This window comes from Kogia breviceps, chromosome 7 (genome assembly GCF_026419965.1).
Source record: "Kogia breviceps isolate mKogBre1 chromosome 7, mKogBre1 haplotype 1, whole genome shotgun sequence".
Lineage (NCBI taxonomy): Eukaryota > Metazoa > Chordata > Mammalia > Artiodactyla > Physeteridae > Kogia > Kogia breviceps.
In genome coordinates this window covers 13,408,840-13,428,564 of record NC_081316.1, presented here as the reverse complement: position 1 = coordinate 13,428,564, position 19,725 = coordinate 13,408,840, and the positions used below count along the sequence as shown (strand labels likewise).

General features: G+C 49.2%; 1 protein-coding gene across 5 annotated transcripts in view; it reads right to left on the bottom strand.

Annotated features, from left to right (window-relative positions):
- Nucleotides 1-10,229, bottom strand: part of INCENP (inner centromere protein) — a 29,714-nt gene extending 19,485 nt beyond the window's left edge. Inside the window, exons 1-5 of one of the 5 annotated variants that reach the window (XM_059069643.2) lie at nucleotides 10,101-10,229; nucleotides 6,851-7,001; nucleotides 6,327-6,440; nucleotides 4,722-5,515; nucleotides 813-864 (exon numbers count right to left, since the gene is read on the bottom strand). In XM_059069643.2, the coding sequence (XP_058925626.1) occupies nucleotides 813-864; nucleotides 4,722-5,515; nucleotides 6,327-6,440; nucleotides 6,851-6,990 (1,100 nt within the window). In that variant the 5' untranslated portion in view covers nucleotides 6,991-7,001; nucleotides 10,101-10,229. Of the gene's footprint in view, nucleotides 1-812; nucleotides 865-4,721; nucleotides 5,707-6,326; nucleotides 6,441-6,850; nucleotides 7,002-10,100 lie in introns of those variants that run through there. The other 4 variants (XM_059069642.2, XM_067037402.1, XM_067037403.1 and 1 more) reach the window with 4 other exon arrangements.
- Nucleotides 10,230-19,725: the final 9,496 nt, after the last annotated feature.

Below are 19,725 nucleotides of genomic sequence, written 5' to 3'. Positions count from 1 at the left end.
GCCCAAGCCTCCCCGCAGGAGCCCCGCCCCTACGCCCTGGGGTAGCGACCTAGGATGGGATGGGAGGGTGGGCAGCCAGAGCCAGTGGCTCCGAGGTTTAAGTCTGCGGCCTGGGCAGACGAGGGGTGCCAGCTTCTGAATTTGGCTTCTCTTATACTCCGTCAGGGCCTTGATTCGGGAGGTCGGCCTTTTCCCAGCTCTGTCTTGACCCTTTTGGCCTGAATGAGTCACGTCTCTTTTGGGGCCCGTTCTCCATTCACCGTGGGGCCGGCAAAGTCACCGGTCTCCCCGTCTCAAGCACTGCCCCTCTGCCCCAGAGCAGGGAGTCGTGGTGGTGGTGGAATCGTTTTAGTGATGGCAGGACGTGGCCCCCAGGAAAAGGAGCACTGGCTCAAAGCAGTGCTGGGGTGTAAGCCTGGAGCAGGAAGCACCCCACCAACCCCCATGTCACCCTCCCCAGTCTCAACTGGCTCCTCATGGCTGCACTGGCTCATCCACAGGCCTTTGGATTTGACAGATCAATGGAGCCCAGGCCCCAGGGTAAGGCCTGGAGGGGTCAAGCCCAGGCCAGGACTGACAAGCGATGTTGACAAGCAATTCGGGAAGACCTGACACCCGGGTGGCACTGCCTGGTAAGACGGGGGCGGGGGCAGGGGGCAGCGGTGGGCAGCCCAGGGGCAGTCCCTGTGATGAGGTGAGGCTCGAGCACAGGAAACGCCTCCACCTGGGAGGCTCACCTAGAAAGCCCCCCACCGCCACCGTGTGCCCTGCCCAGCCCTGGGAAGGTCCCCAAGCCCTGGAACTGAACTCACCTCACTTTCTGGGGCACCTCGACATTCAGGAGCCTCTCCAGGTAACTGTGGCCTGACGGGAACACAAAGGAACAAAAGATGCCCTCAGAATCAGCCAGGTGCCCCTCCAAGAGGTCCAGGGAACCAGGCTCTGATGGGGGCTCCACCACTTCGCATCTGCAGCCAGACCCTCTCCACCTGCAGACCCCTCCCTTCACTAGACACAGACCCTCTCGACCCCGTAGACCACTCCCCCTTCCCTGGGTGCAGAGTCCTGCCGTCAGCACTCCCTCGACTCCTAACACCCTCAACAGAGAGCTGCTGGCTTGATGTCTCCTGCTACCCCCTACAGGGTAACATGCCCATCTGAGGGCACGTCTTGGCTCCTTCACTGGGCTGGGAGTATCCTGGGAAGAGGGACGATGTCCAGCTCCGAGCCTCCAACTCCCAGCACAGGCCGACACAAAGCAGCTTATTCATTCAACAAACATACGTCGAGGGCCTACCATGCACAGGCCCTGGGGACCCAGCGGAGAGCAAACCAGACTGGGCCACGACCTGGTCTAGATGATCATCAGATGATCCTGTAACCGACATGTGCCATGTGCCATGACAGAACCGAGCAGAGGACTTGAAAAGCCTGTGATGGGAAGCCGAGCTGCTCTGGAGGCTGGGACGTAAAGGATAAGCAGGTAAGAAGGTCGCAAAGCAGGAGGGGGAGGGAGGAGGATGTCCTGGCCAGCGGTTCTCAAAGTGTACTCTGGGGTTCTGGAAGTCGAGTGCCCAAGAGGACCCTTTCGGGGGACCCGCGAGGTCCTAACTATTTCCACCATAACACCAAAATGTTATCTTCCCTTTTCATGGTGTTGAGATTTGCCCTGACAGAGTGAAAGCAATGGAGGTAAAGTACAAAGCCTGGGTACCAAACTGCATCCCACACTCGGGACGGAAACGTCTGGTTTCACTTAAGCATGTCCTTGGTGAAGGAATGAAAACTATTAATTTTATGAAATCTAAACTTAAGTACATGTCTTTCTAATACACTATGTGATAAAGTAGGAAGTATGCAAAAATGCCCTTGGGCTGCATAGTCAAGTCTCTGAAAAGCACAGGGGTCTCAGGTCTCAGCTGAACTGGCCCCTTTTTAACGGAATGCTGTTTTTAAGTCAAAGAACAACTGACAAACTATGGCTAATCAAGCTTGGGTATTTGGCAGACATTTTCTTAAAAATGAACAAAGGGAGTCTGTCCCTTCAAATAAAACGAACAGTATTTGTTGCCAAGAATAAAAAACGGAGCCCCCAAAAAAGCCAAAAATAGAATTTTGGAACTTGTATCCACCACCATGAACTTCATAGCTTCCCAATAATACCTAAAGATGTTTCTGTGAGTATGCACCAATTATCTGGAAAAAAAAAAGAATATGCACCATTATCTGAAAAGGCTTTTCAGGTACTCTTCCCTTTTCCAACTATGTATCTGTGTAAGGCCAGGTTTTCTTCATATACTTGAACCCAAACAACACAATGCAACAGACTGAATGCAGAACCCAGCTGTCTGCTTTTATGCCACACATGAACAGGATCTGCAAAATGCAGAAATAACGCCAGTCTCCTCATCACCCTTTTGTTTGGAAAACAGTTATTTTTTCTTAAATAAACCCAACTAACCTTAACAGGTAATTGGCTTTTTACTTTTATATTAAAGTATGAAATAATACTTTTAATATCAAAATAGTAAGTAATATTAGTGTAAAAAATAAAATATCAATGAACATTAAGGATTTTTTTAATCCTTCAAGTTAATTTCTAATATAGTAACTGTCAACAGATAGCACCCTCATAATCAAAAGCTCTTTGGGGTCCTCAATGATTTTGAAGTCTGGAAGCAGGGGCTGAGGCCAAAAGTTGAGAGGTGCCAGTCTAGGCAGAAGGAACAGCATCTGCAAAGGCCGTGAGGCAGGAAAGAGCACGCGTTGCTGGGCACAGAAGAAGCCTGGCTCGGCTGGAGCATCTGGGCCACAGGCGCGTGGCCAGAGGTTAAGGCTGAGACGAGGCCGGAAGCAGGGACCTTCCTGGGGTGAGGCAGGCAGGCCTGGAGGTGTGGGAGGGAGCAGAACAGGGCCAGCTCCCACCTGAGGGATCTGTAGCCAGGAGACAGCTCACACGCCCTGCCTCCCATCCCAGCTCAGGGCTCGCTGATGAGGGGGCAGAAGGGGGAGAAGACGCCCATGTGACCGCACAACTATTGCACAAGACTGCTCTGGAATGTTAAGTGCCACCTGCATGCCATTCAGGCTTCAGAACAGGTCTGGGGGCAGGGAGGAGGCCTGGAAGGGGGTCGAGGGGCGCCACACTGGCCCCAGAGGCTCCCCCGGAGGCCCCAGGCCTGCTATGGGCGTTACTGGTGGTCCTCTCTCCCCGGCTCACCTCCTCGCTCCCCTGCTGCAAGAGCTTCCTTCCCCTCCCACAGTAACAAGTGACACTCAAATACTGATATCAGGGGCTGCTTCTGGGGTAACGCAAACTAAAATCCAACCTCTGAGTTGCCCGCCCAGCCAAGCCCCAGGGCCTGGGCGTCAGGAAGGCCTCCAGGAAGCCCCCTCTCCCCTCCCTGCTCCACACCCTTGAGCGCCCACGAGGGTCACCCAGGCCACACCTCCACGGAACTTCAGGGACCCAGGCCGTCTGCAGTTTTATCATCCAGTTTTGTTTTGATTTAGATGGACTGAGCTGTACCATATCCAAGAACTAAGATGGGTCCTCTACCCACATTCAAGGCAGGTGTTCTTACCATTTAACACATGGGGAGACTGAGGTTCGGAGAAGGATGTGCCCCAGGCCCCCCAGGCTCTCTGTGACTCCAAGGCTTAACCACTGTGTTTGACTGTCTTCCTTCCACAGCACTGGGTCAAAGGCAAATCAATTCAGAAGCCCACCCGTGTGCAGGGCGGGGGGCCGAGCAAACGGACTGGCTTAAGAGCTTCCGGACGTCTGATCCAGAAGCATGGGGAGGGCCTCTAGGGTCTCTCCCCCAACCTCCCTCTAGAGTTCCAGGCGTGCCCGCCCCCTTGGGCCCCTGCCCAGGATCAGATTCACACCAGAGGAAATCTCCAAGGCAGGTCAGAATCACTTGGGCCCTTCTGAGAATCCAAAGATGGACAGTATGCCAGACCGCATGTCTGCACAGGCCCCCGATTGTGTGTCCCTGAGCCCCAGGCCCTGGAGCAAACCCTTCCCCAGGCGGGGAAGAAACCGGGCCCAGGGAGGTGTCCTCACCTGCCTGACAAGCCCGCCCTGTGGCTTTCCACCTGGCCTCCTCAGCAAGCGGCCACCATCCCAGAAGGGACGGAACATGCGGGGCTCTTCCCAACTTACAGACTCGGTAGCCTCCTTAAGCCTCAGTTTAAAGGTACAGCTGGGCCCAGACCAAACAGTTACGTTAACAGGAGGTGGCCCACAAACATGGTGAATCTAAGTGAGAGCCTCCACAGGAAGCAAGGGGAACAGGGGGGCCCTGGGGGAAAAGGCCCAGGTTCAAGCTCAGCATGGCATTAACCACAGGGACACTGCGGCCAACGGCCCCGGACCTCAGTTTCCTCATTTGTAAAACAAGAGCGTTGGACCAGATCTGCCCCGTCCAACATGGTAGCCACTAGGTACGTGTGGCAACTTAAATCTGAACTAAGCAAAATGTAATAAAACTAAAAATTCAGTTCCTCGATCGAACGAGCCACACTTTGAGGGTTCAACAGCCATACGTGGCTAGCTAGTGGCCACAGCATGGGACGGCACAGATCTGGAACATCTACACCACTGCAGAAAGTTCTGTGGACAGCTCCTTGCTAAACGGTCCCCAGAGCCCCTCTGGCTGAGCCAGCATGAAGGACCACCCTCCACAGCCTTGCCCAGTGCTGAGCCCCAGACTCACAGATGATGCGGGCGGAGGCGGCCGGCTCTTTGGTGGCCTTCCTGGCGACCCTTCTGCTTGATCTCCGGACGGTGCTCTCCTCTTTGGAAACCAGGGAGTAATTCTGGGCCAGCGAGACCTGGGGACCCGGGGAGGACGGGGCGATCAGGCTGCGCCGCACCGACCTGCGGTCCACACGGGAGCCCGTGGGCGTGGAGAAGTTATCCGGCAGGATGGGAGCCAGCACCCGCTGCCGCCACGGGGAGGCTGGAGAGCTGGGCGAGTCCTGCGGGCCTGGGGAGGTCGCGGCGATTCTGAGCTTGGAGGCGGACCTTCCTGCTCCGACCCCTCGGCCCTTGGGGTCCTGGGGTGTAGTTATCAGGGAGCTCACGGTGACAGACTCCAGTCTCCCGGCCTCCGGCTTCTGGGGTGTTGAGTCCTCCTCCGAGGTCAAGGTGATCTGGGAGGCCAGGGCAGTGGCCGGAGCCGGGGTGGGGGGTGGAGCCTGGGCAGACTGGACCTGGCTGAGGTGCTGCTCAGCGCTCCGGCGCTCGCGGATGCCAATCTCCACCACGGGTACCAGCTGGCACGGGGCCAGGCTCTCTTCGGGCTTCTTGGTCGGCACCGTGGGAGACTCAGGGGTGGGTGAAGGCGTGGCTGCCGCGGAGGTCGCTGCGGCTGCGGCCGCAGCACGGGTCACCCGCCGCAGGACGGAGCCGTCCTCCCCCACCACTGTGGCCAGCCTCTCCCCCTTGTCCTTGCTGCGGAGGTGCCGGGAGCTCTGACGGCTGCTCCGCGTCTTTCTGCGTGACAACCTGCTGGAGGAGGTGGGGCAGAGGCTGAGATGACCGAGCAGGGCGGGGAGGCTCCCCGAAATTCCAGCTGCAGGCACCGGCCTCCCCATGAGCCGCCAGCTCGGGTGGAATCTGAAGCGGAGGGCTAGGAGGCAGAAGACCAGGGTTCCGCTCCAGGCTCTGCTGCCTCCTCTGGGCCTCAGTCTCCCTACCTGTAAATTGGGATAACGCCCATCCTCTCAGAACCACTGGGAAGATTAAATTCCCCTAAACCTCCCACTGACCAGGGTCACACTAGGCCGGACATCTTGCTGGAGGCATTACTCATGCTGTCGCCTAAACCACCAGACAGCCCCGAGAGGCAGGGACCATTATCCTCCCTTTAGGTTCCAGAAACTTGAGGCTTAGCGACGTGGAAAATTAACCCAAGGACAAACCGTTGCTAAGGGGCAGAGCTGGGGTGTGCACCCAAGACCACCTGACCCCCAAGACCCAGCCTCTTTCCCCGGGTACTCTGCACCCCATGGTCGTTACCAGGGCAGTTATAACCAGCACAGCAACAGGGGGTTAGGGAACAGCCCCCGGTCTACACCTCTGGTCACTCTCCCCCAAGCAGAAGGTCAGGTTCTCTTGCTTCTCCTACCTCTGGAAGGAGAAGCCCAGATCAAACGCCACCCCCACCTCCAACACACACAAGCTCCGGACCCCACGGCCTCGGGTCATGCTTCATTTCCCCTCAGCACGGCATGCGTTGTACCCACTGCTCCCGATCTCAGTTAACACCGGCGGATCAAACTCTCCATGTGGGCCCCAAGCCTCCGGCCCCTCCTACCTTCTCCGGATGGGGTCTCTGTTTTCATCCTGAACGTAAGAAATCCGTCTCTTTTTCCGTCGGTTCTTCTGAGAAGGTGTTTTGGGCATCAGCTCGGGCTCTTTGCTGAATTCTCTGTTTGGTACAAAGAGGGTGATGTTCGAGGCTGCCTGGAAACCATGGGTCCCCCTTCCCCACCCAGCCCGCCCCCTGCCCCCTTCCGGGCAGTGCCTGGTCAAGCTGGGGTGACCAGCACCAAGCGAGCTCTCCAAGGCTGCAAGTGAGACGCCGCAGGCACTCAGGGCTCCCCCCGCCCCCCCCCGCCCCGAGACACGGCAGGGGAGCAAGGTTGCCAGGCAGCCCCACCCTCTGAGGTGCAGCCCAACACCTCTCCCCCGCTTCCCATCACCCTAGCCCTGAGCATCCTGCACACTCAGGAGGGACCGCTGGCAGCCAGTCTGTCCTGCCTGTCAGGTGGGGAAGAGGCCCCCGCTGGCGCCTTAGGCAGCCCCTGGTGTGTCCCTCCGGCACGCCCCTGCCCGCACCTGGTGAACATGCGCTCGGCCTCCTCCTCGATCTCCTCCAGCCACACCATGTCCTTATTGTCCACGTTGCAGACAAACTCCATGAGCTTCTGCTCACAGAGCTCCAGCAGGTGAATGGGCCCTGGGGCTGTCGTCCCCATGATGGCTCTGTCTGGAGAAAGCAGAGACAAGAGGCGTGAGGGCTCAGGGCTGGAATCTCACACTCTTCAATGCCTCCCCGTCCCCACCCCACATGGCACATGGTCCCCAGAGGCCCACAATGACCAGCCAATTCTGGTGTCAATGGACCTCCTTACAAATGGCTTTCTCTGGGGCTTGAAATGACAGGGCACGGCCAACTGCCTTCCTGGATCAGGAGAAACTGTGGTCCCACTAGGTAGGACCCCTTGACCTGCCCAAAGGCTTGCTCTTACCCTCCTAAGGGCTCCTCTCCTACTGCCAGAGGGTGAGTTACCCACGAGCTGAGCCCAGGCATCAGGCCAAGGAACATCAAATCCAATTGCCTCTTCAGCAGGCCAGTGGATGGAAGGGGTTCTGCGTCCCAAAGTAGTGGGTAAGAAAGCGGGGGTCTACAGACAGGCTCTTCTCTAAGGGGCCCCTACAACCCTCTCCCTTGAGCTGAAATGCCCTTGAAATGCATGAGGGAGCACAAGGGGAGCAGATAAGCAATGTCTTGTTTTTAAGAAAACTTGTCTAGAAATATCAGGCAGTGGAAAATACAAAATTAGTTTTCTCTTAATTTACTTTTAAAAAAATTTTTATAGAAGTCTAGTTGATTTACAGTGTTGTGTTAGTTTCAGGTATACGGCAAAGTGATTCAGTTATGCATATATATATTTATTGTTTTTAAGATTCTTTTTCATTATAGGTTATTACAAGATATTGAGTACAATTCCCTGTGCTCTACAGTAGGTTATTTATTTTATATATAGCAGTGTGTATATCTTAATCCCCAACTCCTAATTTATCCCTTCCCCCTCTTCCCCCTTGGTACCTATATTTGTTCTATGTCTTCACTTAATTTCTTAAAAAACTAGGAACTCAAAAAAGCAAACAAATAAACGAACAAAAACAAAAAAACAACTGGCAACTCAGATATTCTCCTCAAAACTCAGTTATAAAATCATCACTAAAGCCCCAGGCAAGGAAGAAGTGTTCTATTCTGGTCATAGCAGGAGCTCAATAAATATCCCGACTGGTGGAATGAATGAAAGAACAAATGAATGGGTGTCGTTAGCCATAACAGACTGCACGTCTCATGCCATGGCAGTAACCCACCACCTTAATCTATAACTTCAAAACTAAGAACCACACATAGCTCAGCCTCCCACCTAAGATGGGAACTCCTTAGAAGGAGGGGCTAAGTCACTGACCCCTTATAGAGCTTAATGCCAGGTCCTGTTGCAGCCTCATAGGACTTCCTGGGGGCTGATTTCCAGGGCACACGAGCCTTTGTTCCTTGAGCAAGCTCTGCCCTCTGTCTGGAACCTTCTGTCTATTTTGTGCAGCTCATTCCTCAGCACTTGGCTCTCAGCAACTCAGGGAGGACCTGACCACCAGCTACCATCCTATCCATCAATTTCAATTCTCCGCATGGCACTTGGGTGACTGTATCTGTTTGCTTGCTGCCTGTCTCCGACCTCTAAGCATTTGTTCCCTGAGGACAAGCCCTTGTCTGTCTTGCTCGCAGCTTTGAGAGCCCGGAGTATGGCACAGTGCCCGGCACAAAAGGGATACCTGTTAAATGAATTCATCCATCTATCAACTCTATACCTAGAAATAAACATTCTACAGTTACTCCCACCCCAACACATACACATGTACAGGGACACCAAATGAACTCATTCTACACAGGTTAGGGCATGCCTTACTCATCCAAAGGCCTATTCCTAGATGCCAAAGGCAGCACTCATTGGGGCAGGGCCAATCGGGCAGCGCAGAGGCTTTGGGCAGAGACAGCTCTGCAGCCAGCCAGTCACCGACACAGCCTCTTGGCTGCCATCCTTCTGGATCCCCCCAGTCCCTGTGTCCCAGAGCTTAGCCCTGGCTAAGGGCAGGAACCCAGTTTGAAGCTAGGAAAGAGAAAAATGTTAAAGGAAGACAAAACACTTTGTTGCTATGGAAAGCAAAACCTTGCTCTTTTTTTAAAAGTATTTGTTCGAAATGGCAAAATGGGCAAAAGCTTCTTTCACAAAGTGCAAAAAGGTGTTTGGGCTTCTTCCATGAGGACGTTTGTTTTCAGCAGCCTCAGCCTGGGTATTTAAAAAGGGTCATTGTCATTAGATCAGAGGTGACCCTGTGAAAGGAGGATCAGTGTAAGAATGAGGGTCTTGGGAAAAGCAGCAAAAATCTCTTCATCCCCTGCAAGAACCTGGGCACAAACCCAGAGCACCCTACATCCCACCAAGGGTGAAGTGTGTTTGCTCGTTTTCCTCTCCCAATACTTCTCTCACGTCATACACCAGACTAGAGCCCCACGGCCCTCCTTCACAATGCCTGTTCTTTTGAGGGTACAGGAAGTCGGGCACCTAACTCTGACCTCGCCTCAGCAAAGAAGGGTCACAACAGTTGCTTTCTTTAAAGAGTCCTACTCCCTGCTTGGATGGAGCATCATCTCATTTAATTCTCGCCACAACCTCAAGGAGACCCTTGTGCAGGTGAGCAAATTGAGGCAAAGAGAAGTTAAGTCAAGGGCAGGGCCTGGGTGTAAATTGTGCTCTTAACCACAAACTTTGACGCCTACTCCATTTCAATCTCGGGAAGGCAGGCGCTAAGTTCTGGCTCTGGGGGCCCCAGAGAAGGCCACTGTCAGTGAACGTGCTTGGGGAATGACAAGATCAGGGGTAGCAGCGGACTCCAGAAATGGTCAGTTTAAAATGTTGCTCAGCCGATGAGGGAGGTGTTGAGCGAGAGTTAACTGTACAGAAATGCCATCTGGCATAATTCCGTCATACAACCCGGTCAGTGTGCGCTTCCTGCGCGTCCAGATCAACAAAGGGCCTCCTGGGCACAAAAGAAGGTGCTAGGAACCGGGAGGGAGAAGGGACGGGGTTATTCTCTAGGATGGAGGGTGGGGGTCATCTCTGGCCCCAGGACCAAGGCAGGTCACCTCGTCACTTGGAAGACGTGACTCGTCCACTGCCAGGCAGCAACGGGGGGTAGAGGGTCACGCCCCCGGTCCGGGGCTGGAGGAAGGGGTAACAAATCGCTGACTACCCCCCACTCCCTCCGGCCGCCCGCGCGTACTCACTCGACTGCACCGCGTCTCCTAAGTGCTGCTCCGATCCAAGTCCGGCGACCTTCCCAGCACAAATCTCAGCCCGCCCAAGTCCCACCGCTCCCGGCCTCCAAAGCTCGCGGCTGCAAGGAAGCAACGGGGCGGTGCAGCGCGGGCCAAACCTACGATTTTCAAAACTGAAGGCTCGACCAATCCCCGGCAAGTTTGTCTGCGCGGCTGCAAAAACCTAAGCCAATCAAGCAAAAGGAAGCACCAGTCCTACCACCTATTGGCTACTTGGATTGGCAGTCTGCGGGACTAAGAGGCGGGGAAAGGAAGCTTTGAAACTTTAACCCACACAGCTTCCGGGAACGGCGGCGCGCGGCCTAGAGAGGAAGTCGCCCGCGGTGGGGGTTGCGTGCGCAGGATCTCGCACGCCGGAACTACAAGTCCCAGCGCGCACTGCGAGTGCCCTAGGGGACGTGGGAAGTGCGTGGGGCCTTAAGTCGTGGACCTGGAGGTCGTGCTCTTTCTGGGAGTCTTATGCTTTGCCATTGCCATTACTTCACCCAATCTGTCCTCTATACGAGATGACAACCTTCTGACCTCTGCCACTTTTGAGAAATAATACTTGCTATAGACTTGATAATGTTTCTTAATGATTTCAACTTAAAATTACAAACTGAAACAGCACTTACACGCAAAATTTATGATACAGTGAAATCATTTCGATGACAATTAACAGTGTTTAAGTCACAAGTAAAGCCAAGTTGCTTATATGCTTCCCATGCTGTCAAATGTTAAAACAAGAATCTAGATCTCTGTTCCCACACAAATTTGCAGCAAGTATATTTTCCAAGCTCAAACTGCAGTTCCAGCATAGTTTTCCAGACTGATGCAAATGCAAAGGAAATTTCCATTATTTCAAAATCCATTTAACTATGCGATCCAGGAGTTTCCACCTAATCTCAAGTTGGGAGTGATTAATCTGCAATGTGATGACCTGCTAAAAGGCAAATATCAAGAGAAGAAATCTAACAGATTCTACGAATGCCTTCCTGCTGATGAATATGATTGATTGAAATCATCTGCTCAGGGGCGGATATCAGCATCTGGCAGTACATATCGGTGTGAAGAGACATTTCAAAAAGGAAGTGGGTAAAAATCTCACTGTAGATCTGCATTAACAGATGAACATCGCAATCGAGTTTTAATGATAGGGAACACTAACTGAGCCACAATTAAGAAAATATTATCCTCCACGCCTCACCCTTATCCCCCAAATAGAATTCTATTGTTATTAGTAGGCATATACCCTTAAAAATTATATTCAATTATTATTACTATATTTTGAATCACATCAATTTTTAAAACTGTAGATATTTGTTTCCTCTATTGTTAGGTAAGTACCTACATAATATCCGAGATTTTGCCTCTTGACCCACAAAGCCGAAAGTATTTACTGTCTACACTTTATGGAAGTTTGCTTATCCCTACGCAAGAACAACATTTCTGGAACTAAACACGGGTACCCCCTTAGGAACGTGCAACTCAGTCCAGGGGACACGCGACCGCAGCTCCTAGTCACGTAATGATACTTTGCCCACCGGGCAGCTGCCAACGACTCCCTCCCTCCAGGTGCTGCTGGACTGGAGTTAAAGCCTAGCGGGGCAGACAGCGCACGCGCAGCCGAGTCTTCCGCGGGCACGTCAGCGCAGGCGCAGGTGGCGAGAAGCCACTGACGGGGAACCTGACTGCTGAGCTGCCAAGAGGATGATCCGGGCAGTTTAGTTTCCAGGCTGTTTGTGCCGGAGGATCTGGCGACCAGCGAAGGAAGGGATACACTTGATGGGGCTTCATGCTGCGGGTGGTGGATGGTCCTGAGGGCAGGTCCTGGCTTCTTGAACACCTCAGATTATTCTGAATGAGGGTTTCTTTTTCTTTTCTCTCCCTCCCAACCTTCCTCCCTCCCTCCCTTCCTTCTTTCCAACATTTTAATTGTGAAATATAGCACACATCTAGAAAAAGTCACAAAACAGAGATATACAGCTTATTAATTTGTCAAAATCATTCCTTAAAAACCACCTCCCACGTCAAGAAATAGAGCTTGGCCAGCTTCCCAGAAACCCCCCTGCTCTCTCCCCCAAAGTAAAACCTTTTAAAAAGTATGGTAACCTTTGCATTGTATTGCTTGTACAATAGTCTCCCCTTATCCATGGTTTCACTTTCCGTGTTTCAATTACTGGGGTCAAATGCAGTCTAAAAATATTACATGGAAAATTCCAGAAATAAATAATTCATAAGTTTTAAATTGTGCTGTGTTCAGAGTGGGGTGTTGAAATCTCACACCACCTGCTCTATCCAGCTGGTGACAAGAATCAACCCTTGCCCTGTGTATCCCACCCATTGGTCACTTACTGTCTTGGTTAGTGGATCAACTGTCGAGTTATCGCAATGCTTGTGTTCAAGTGACCCTTATTTTACTTAATAATGGCCCCAAAACATCAGAGTAGTGATGCGAGCAATTCGGATATGACAAAGAGAAGCCATAATGTGCTTCCTTGAAGTGAAAGGTGAAAGTTCTCAACTTAATAAGGAAAAAAATATCGTATACTAAGATTACTAAGATCTATGGTAAGAATGAATCTTCTATCTGTGAAGTTGTGAAGAAGGAACAAGAAACTCGTGCTAGTTTTGCTGTCACACCTCAAAGTGCAAATGTTACAGCCACAGTGCCCAATAACTGCTTAGTTAGGTTGGAAAAAGCATTAAATTTGTACAATAAGATATTTTGAGAGACCACATTCACATAGCTTTTACTACAGTATATTGTTATGATTGTCCTATTATTGTCAGTCTCTTACGGTGCCTAATTTATAAATTAAACTTTATCATAGGTATGTATGTATAGGGAAATACTTGGTATATATAGAGTTTGGTAATATTTGAGGTTTTAGGCATCCACTGGGGATCTTGGAAGGTATCCCCCATGGATAAGGGGGACTACTGTATAGTTTTACCACCCCAAAACATGCATCTCTCAACAATATAGTTTTGTTTGTGTTTAAAAAAAATAAAGTGTTATACAGTTTGCTCTTATGTCTGGCATTTTTTGCTCAGTATTATGTGAGATTCATCTATGCTGTTGTTCATGGATCTAGTTCCTTCACTCTTATTGCTGCTGTATAAAAGTACAATTCATGAGTATTTTGCAATTTTAATTCATTCTACTGATGATGGACATTTGGGATACAGACTTTTCCCCCCAAATTTCTGCTATTATGAATAGTGCTGCTATAAATCTTTTTAACACTCTCAACAGCTCTTGGGGAAAAAACTAGCATTATCCCTTTTTAGGGTTGAGGAAAACCATCTCAGAAAGGTTAAGTGATTTTCTTAAGACTGTGACACTAGTGAGTGGGGGAGTCAGGTTCTAACTGCAGATTCTGCCTCCTGCGAAGTTTCCAGAATCTTTCTGTGTAGAAGTTACTAGAGGAGTGTGGAAGTTAGCAGCACCTCTCAGGGAGGACCTCTGATCAGCTACCAATGCCAGGGGCTAGCCCTCCTTGTTCTTTTGTTTTAACCAACTTTATTGAGGTATAATTATATATGACTATATTTTATTTTTAAATTTCATTATTTATTGAGGTATAGTTGATTTACAATATTGTGTTAGTTTCTGGTGTACAGCAAAGTGATTCAGTTATACATATACATTCTTTTTTGTACTCTTTTCCATTATTGTTTATTACAGGATACTGAATATAGTTCCCTGTGCTATACAGTAGGACCTTGTTTAGATGACTATGTTTTAAATGTCCAGTTCAGTGAGTTTGGGCAAATGTGTGCACCTGTGATCAAAATAAGCACACTTCCAGCCCCTCAGAAATGTCCCCCCTGCCGCTCTGTACTGCAAAATGTGCTTTGTGTCTCACTCCTTCCATTCAGCTTTATATTTTTGGGAATCACCCATATTGTGGGTCTCAGTATTTGGTTTCCTTTTTATTGCTGAATAGTATTAAGTTGTGTAAGTATACCACAACGCGTCTATTCATTCATCATTTTGGTTGTTTCCAGTGTGGGGCTATTATGAAGAAAGCTGCTATGGACATTCACAGAGAACTCTTTCTGGATTTATGTTTACATTTCTCTTGTGTAAATATGTAGGAGTGGAATTGCTGAGGCGTACATGCAACTTTATAAGATACAGTTTTCCAAATTTGTTGCGCCATCTCACATTTCCACAAGCAGTTGATGCATATTCCACTTGCTCCCCATCTTCCCTACTTCGTAGAAGACCCCACAGTTTTCTGGCCCTGCTCTGAAATTCCAGTCGCTCCAGCTGCCCCTAGGTCTGATACCTGCCTGCTCACCTCAGTGGGGCTCCAGCTGGCTGCACCCCAAGGAGACAGAGGCTGAGTGGTCCTGGGGCTCAACCCCAGGTGTGCCCCTTCTCTCCAGGACTACAGTCTGCCTTCTCCTGTGGCCTAACACCTAAAAAGAGTTGCTCATATTTTTGACTCCAGCTTTACTGCTGTTTACCATAGGAGGGCTTATTCTGTACTAGTTCCTCCGTCATAGCTGGACGCCGAAGTCCTCCATGCTGTGTCTTTTTTTTGGGGGGTGGGGGCTATATATTGAAGTCTCAAAGAATCACTCTTTTTTGTTGTTGCTCTCTGATCCCGATGTCTGAGAAACTCATTTATATGAAATAAGAAATGTGCAGACCGAAACTTATTGAAAGAGTGCCTCTCAATCAACGTGCAGTGAAGAATAAATATCACCAAACAAAATCCTTGTGTAAGTGTTATCTGTGCAGTCTCCCTCCTAGCAGGGCACTGAGTGAAATCACAATCAGAAGCTCTTTTACTGAGGATTTAGTATGAGGAATCGCGGTCTTGGGTAGCCAGTTTTAGTCTGGAGGTAATCGAGTGCGTTCTCTCTCTAAGGTACAGCAGAAGCCACATTGCAACCTGAAGGTTGACCTGCTAATGCATTCAGCACGGGAAATTAGACAAATGGTTCATGGCAGCCAGCTATGGCAGCCTGAGGCATCCAGCTTATAACAGGGAGATCCTTGCGGGCGGGTTCAGAAATACAGAAGGTCCGCCGTACAGCCTGAATACACACCTCAATTAAATAGAGCTGGGAGACCAGCAGAGGGCGCTCTCACACCCTGCAGCAACAGCAGAGCCCAACAGGAAGAAGGAAAGACTCCTCTTTCCTGGCGAGGACTCAGCCAATGAAAAGCCACGGTCCCTTTGTTTACACTAGCCCTCCAAACTTCCTTTTCTTCCCTGTAAAAATGATGTCTTTTCCCTTGCTGTGTGGGAACTTGCACAGAGCTTACCATCGTGGCCGACCTTAGAGTGCAATTCTCTGCTATCCCGAATAAACCCAGCCTAGCTGGAAAAATATCTGGCAGTCTATTTGTTTCAGCTCAACAGAGAGAACCTTTCCTTTGGAACAGGAAATGCTTAAAGTTGGTGACTAAAACTCATCCTTCCTTGGATAGGAAGCGTACAGCCCTTGAATAGGAAGCATTTGCCACTTACGTTCCTTTTGCTTTGCTTGGGGGACTTTGCTTGTCTCCACTCTGATCCCTTATGAGTGGTCTTAGAGTTGAGCTCACAGATGGCAGCCCCATTTTCCTCATTTAACGTTTGTAAGGCTCTCCTCTCTGTAGCTTCAAGTATGGAAGGTAGTCGAGCACACTAATCCTTTGCTGTGTTCTAAGGTGACACCTCTATTCTATTACAGAATATTCTATTGCAGAATATCTCATCTGGGCTGTCCTGCCTTGTTTGTGCCCTAGGGCAGGGACCCCCAACCCCCGGGCCATGGACTGGTACTGGTCCTTGGCCTGTTGGGAACCAGGCTGCACAACAGGAGGTGAGTGGCGGGTGAACTGAGCAAAGCTTCATCTGTATTTACAGCCGCTCCCCATCTCTTGCATTACCGTCTGAGCTCCAGCTCCTGTCAGCATTATGGTGAGTTGTATAATTATTTCATTATATATTACAAGGTAATAATAATAGAAATAAAGTACACAATAAATGTAATGTGCTTGAATCATCCTGAAACAATCCCCCCCTGCCCCCTGTCTGTGGAAAAATTGTCTTCCACGAAACCGGTCCCTGGTGCCAAAAAGGTTGGGGACCGCACCCCTAGGGGTATAGCACTCTTTTCTGCCCCTGGCTGAAGGAGATACTGTATAAGGAATTCCTATTCAGAATGAGTGGTTGAACTGTGTTACTTCCAATGTATGTTTCTGAAATTCTAAATACACGGGCCCTTTCACGTTTTGAAATTTCACAGTCATTGGCTACTTTGGAGGAAAGGCAACTTCGTTTGGTTCTGAAAAAATCAAAGTCTATTTGACAACTGGAAGGTGTTTGACAGAGAAAGCTTGCAAAATCTGTTATGCTAGTTCTGCCGTAACAAAGTACCACAAACTGAGTGGCTTAAATGACAGAAGTTTATTGTCTCACCTTTCTGCAGGCCAGTAGTTCAAGATGGTGTCCACAAGGTTGGTTCCTTCCGAGGGCTTTGAGGGAGAATCTGTTCCCTGCTGCTCTCCTAGTGCCGGGTGGTTTGCCGGGCATCCTGGCACACCCCATCTCTGCCTTCATGTTCCATGACCTTCTCCCTCTGTGCTAGCCTTACTAGGTCACGTGGCTGTGTCTGAGGAATCCTGCTGCCAATGTTCCAGTGGGAGGCCAACTGACATGGGGTGGTATCTTTCTTTTCCTGCCACAGGTAATGAATAGTAGGTCCCCTGCTCTCAGGACGTCGACAGAAGTAGGTGGAGTCCGTGCAGCCTAATGAAGCTGCTGTGTGATGTAGGGGCATAGGCCCTGGACTTGGGACAAAAAGCCCGGGGCCCCACTGTGTGACTTCAGGTGTCAACATCCCCGTCTGCAAAGTAAAGGAAGTAAAACAGGCAGCTTTTTAAGGTCCCTCCAGTATTAATGATTCTTGCAGCTGCTGGGGAATCAAGTGGTAGTCTCTGAATCTAGAGACGAGCCCCATGCTGTGTGTCTGCTAGGAGGCCGGGGAACTGTCTGCATTGGATCCACTGCCCTGTGAGCAGGATGCCTCATTTACTAGAAGTCAATTAATGAAAAAAAAAAAAAAAGAGGGGATGGGGTAGCAATCTCTTCTTAATTCCCCCTCAATATCAAACCACTTTAGAATAACAACTTGTAAGTCATGGCCATTTAAGGCAATGAGAAAAACTGAGTGTTTCTCAGTTTTTTGTTTCACTGAGTGTTTTGCTGCTTTCTGTAGTCAGTCTGAATTTCCCCAGACTTGACCCTTTACCCACGAGGAACCCTCTGTTTTTCTTAACTTGTTGAACTTGGAGATCGCAAACTTGTTAAGTCACAGAATTTCAGACCCAGGAGGGGCTCTTTACAGTCGAGGAAACTGACCAGAGTGATAAGTGGCTAGTTAAAGGTCATATCGCAATTTAGTGGTAGCGCCAGGACTAAAAACCACCAAAATCAATTTTCTCAGCTATATGAGAGGTGATCTCTGATCACCTCTTAAGGCCTAAGAGACTGATGTTTGGTCTTGATTATCTGGCCAGTGATCTTTGCTCCCCCATGATGGTTCTAACTAATCATTAATTTTGCTTGGTAGGTTGACTTTTTAAAAAAATAAGAGTTCATTTTTAAGTGCATTTTTAGGTTCACAGCAGAATTGAGTGGAAGATACAGAGATTTCCCATATACCTCCTGCCCCACACATGCATAGCCTTCCCAGTTATCAACATCCCCTGCCAGATGGCACATTTGTTACAACTGATGAACCTACATTGGCACATCATTATCACGCAAAGTCTGTACCGTACATTAGGGCCCATTCTTGTTGTTGTACGTTCTACGGATTTAGATAAAATTATAATGATGTGTATCTGCCATTATAGAATCAGAGTACTAAGAATCCTCTGTCTTTCCCTATTCATTCCTCCCTGCCCGCAACTGGTATTTTTCACCATCTTCAAAGTTTTGCCTTTACCAGAATGTCATATAGTTGGAATCCCAGAATACATAGCCTTTTCAGATTGGCTTCTTACACTTAGCAATATGCATGTAAGTTTCCCCCATGTCTTTTCATGCCCTGATAGCTCATTTCTTTTTACTGCTGAATAATATTCCATTGTCTAATGGACCACAGTTTATTTATCTATTCACCTACTGAAGGACACCTTGGTTGCTTTCAGGTTGGTTGACTTTTTGAGTGTCCAGAGATAGATTATTCAAAACTTTCCTAATCAGAATGAAATTCAGTTAAGTCTCATTAAGTTCATTATCTCAAATTAAAACTCTGATTTAATCTATTAAAGTGATGGTTCTGTGGACTTTTGGATCTCACAAAGGTGTAAAATTAACAAAAATGTTTGCGCATCTACCTTGTGTTAATTTTACTGAGTAAATATGCATGTTTTAATCTAAAATCTACAATTTATTATTATCCTACTACTATAAAAGACATTTTAACTCAAAAAATAAAAGAGTACACAATTTCAGAATACATCACAGCCAGATAAATAAGTTCCTCTTTGAAAAACTCTTGCATTGTTCTTATTTTTCTCATTTTGCACAAATCAGCAGAATCCTTGTCACCCACCAAACCCAGCCTACACATCAGCCTTGGAAACCACTGCTTTAAGGAACTAGCCAATGTGACCAAAATTCCTCTACAAAAGAGCTCTTCTGCCTCTGAATGGCTCCCTTCAAGAGATGTTGGAGGCTGAAGACATTTCCAAGCTGCAAGAGAAAACAGTGAGGGTGGGAAAGTAGGTCTTCTAAAGCTGAACTTGCAAGGAACTTCCTGGGAAAAGATTTGTAACTTCGATTTCTATATGATGAAACATTCCTGAGACTTAAACTGCACTAAAAGTTGAATGGGGGTGGGGGGTGGGAAAAAGAGAAAATGTTTACTTCTGTGAATGGAACCTTGCTGGACCAGTTAGAGGTAGGTTAAATCCTAGTCCGCTGGTGTAGACAGCTGCTGTGTGGGCCCCTCACACTCAGAGTCAGCAAATGCAGAGAAGGTGGTTAAGGGACAGGTGATCATCCCAAAGAGAAATTGAGAAACCAGAATTCCTGCTTTTGTTTACTCAGTGGCTCTTTGGCAAACGATATAATCCCAATCCACAGTTTTAAAGGACAGGGACTTCCCTGGTGGTCCAGTTGTTGGGACTCTGCACTTCCACTGCAGGGGGCGCGGGTTCAATCCCTGATCAGGGGGACTGGGATCCCTCTTGCAGCAGAGCATGGCCAAAAAAAAAAAAAAAAAAAAAGAACATCATACAATTATTAGCAATATTTGCTCAGATAATGCTGGCTCTTCTTTTTTAAAAAAATATTTATTTATTTATTTTGGCTGCACCGGGTCTTAGTTGCAGCACACAGATCTTTTAGTTGAGGCATGCATGTGGGATCTAGTTCCCCGATCAGGGATCGAACCCGGGCCCCCTTCATTGGGAGGGAGGGTGGAGTCTTAGCCACTGGACCACCAGGGAAGTCCTGGCTCTTCTTTTTAAACAATGTTCCATGGTTAACAAACCATGTTCTTGGGCTTCCCTGGTGGCGCAGTGGTTGGGAATCCGCCTGCTGATGCAGGGGACGCGGGTTCGTGCCCCGGTCCG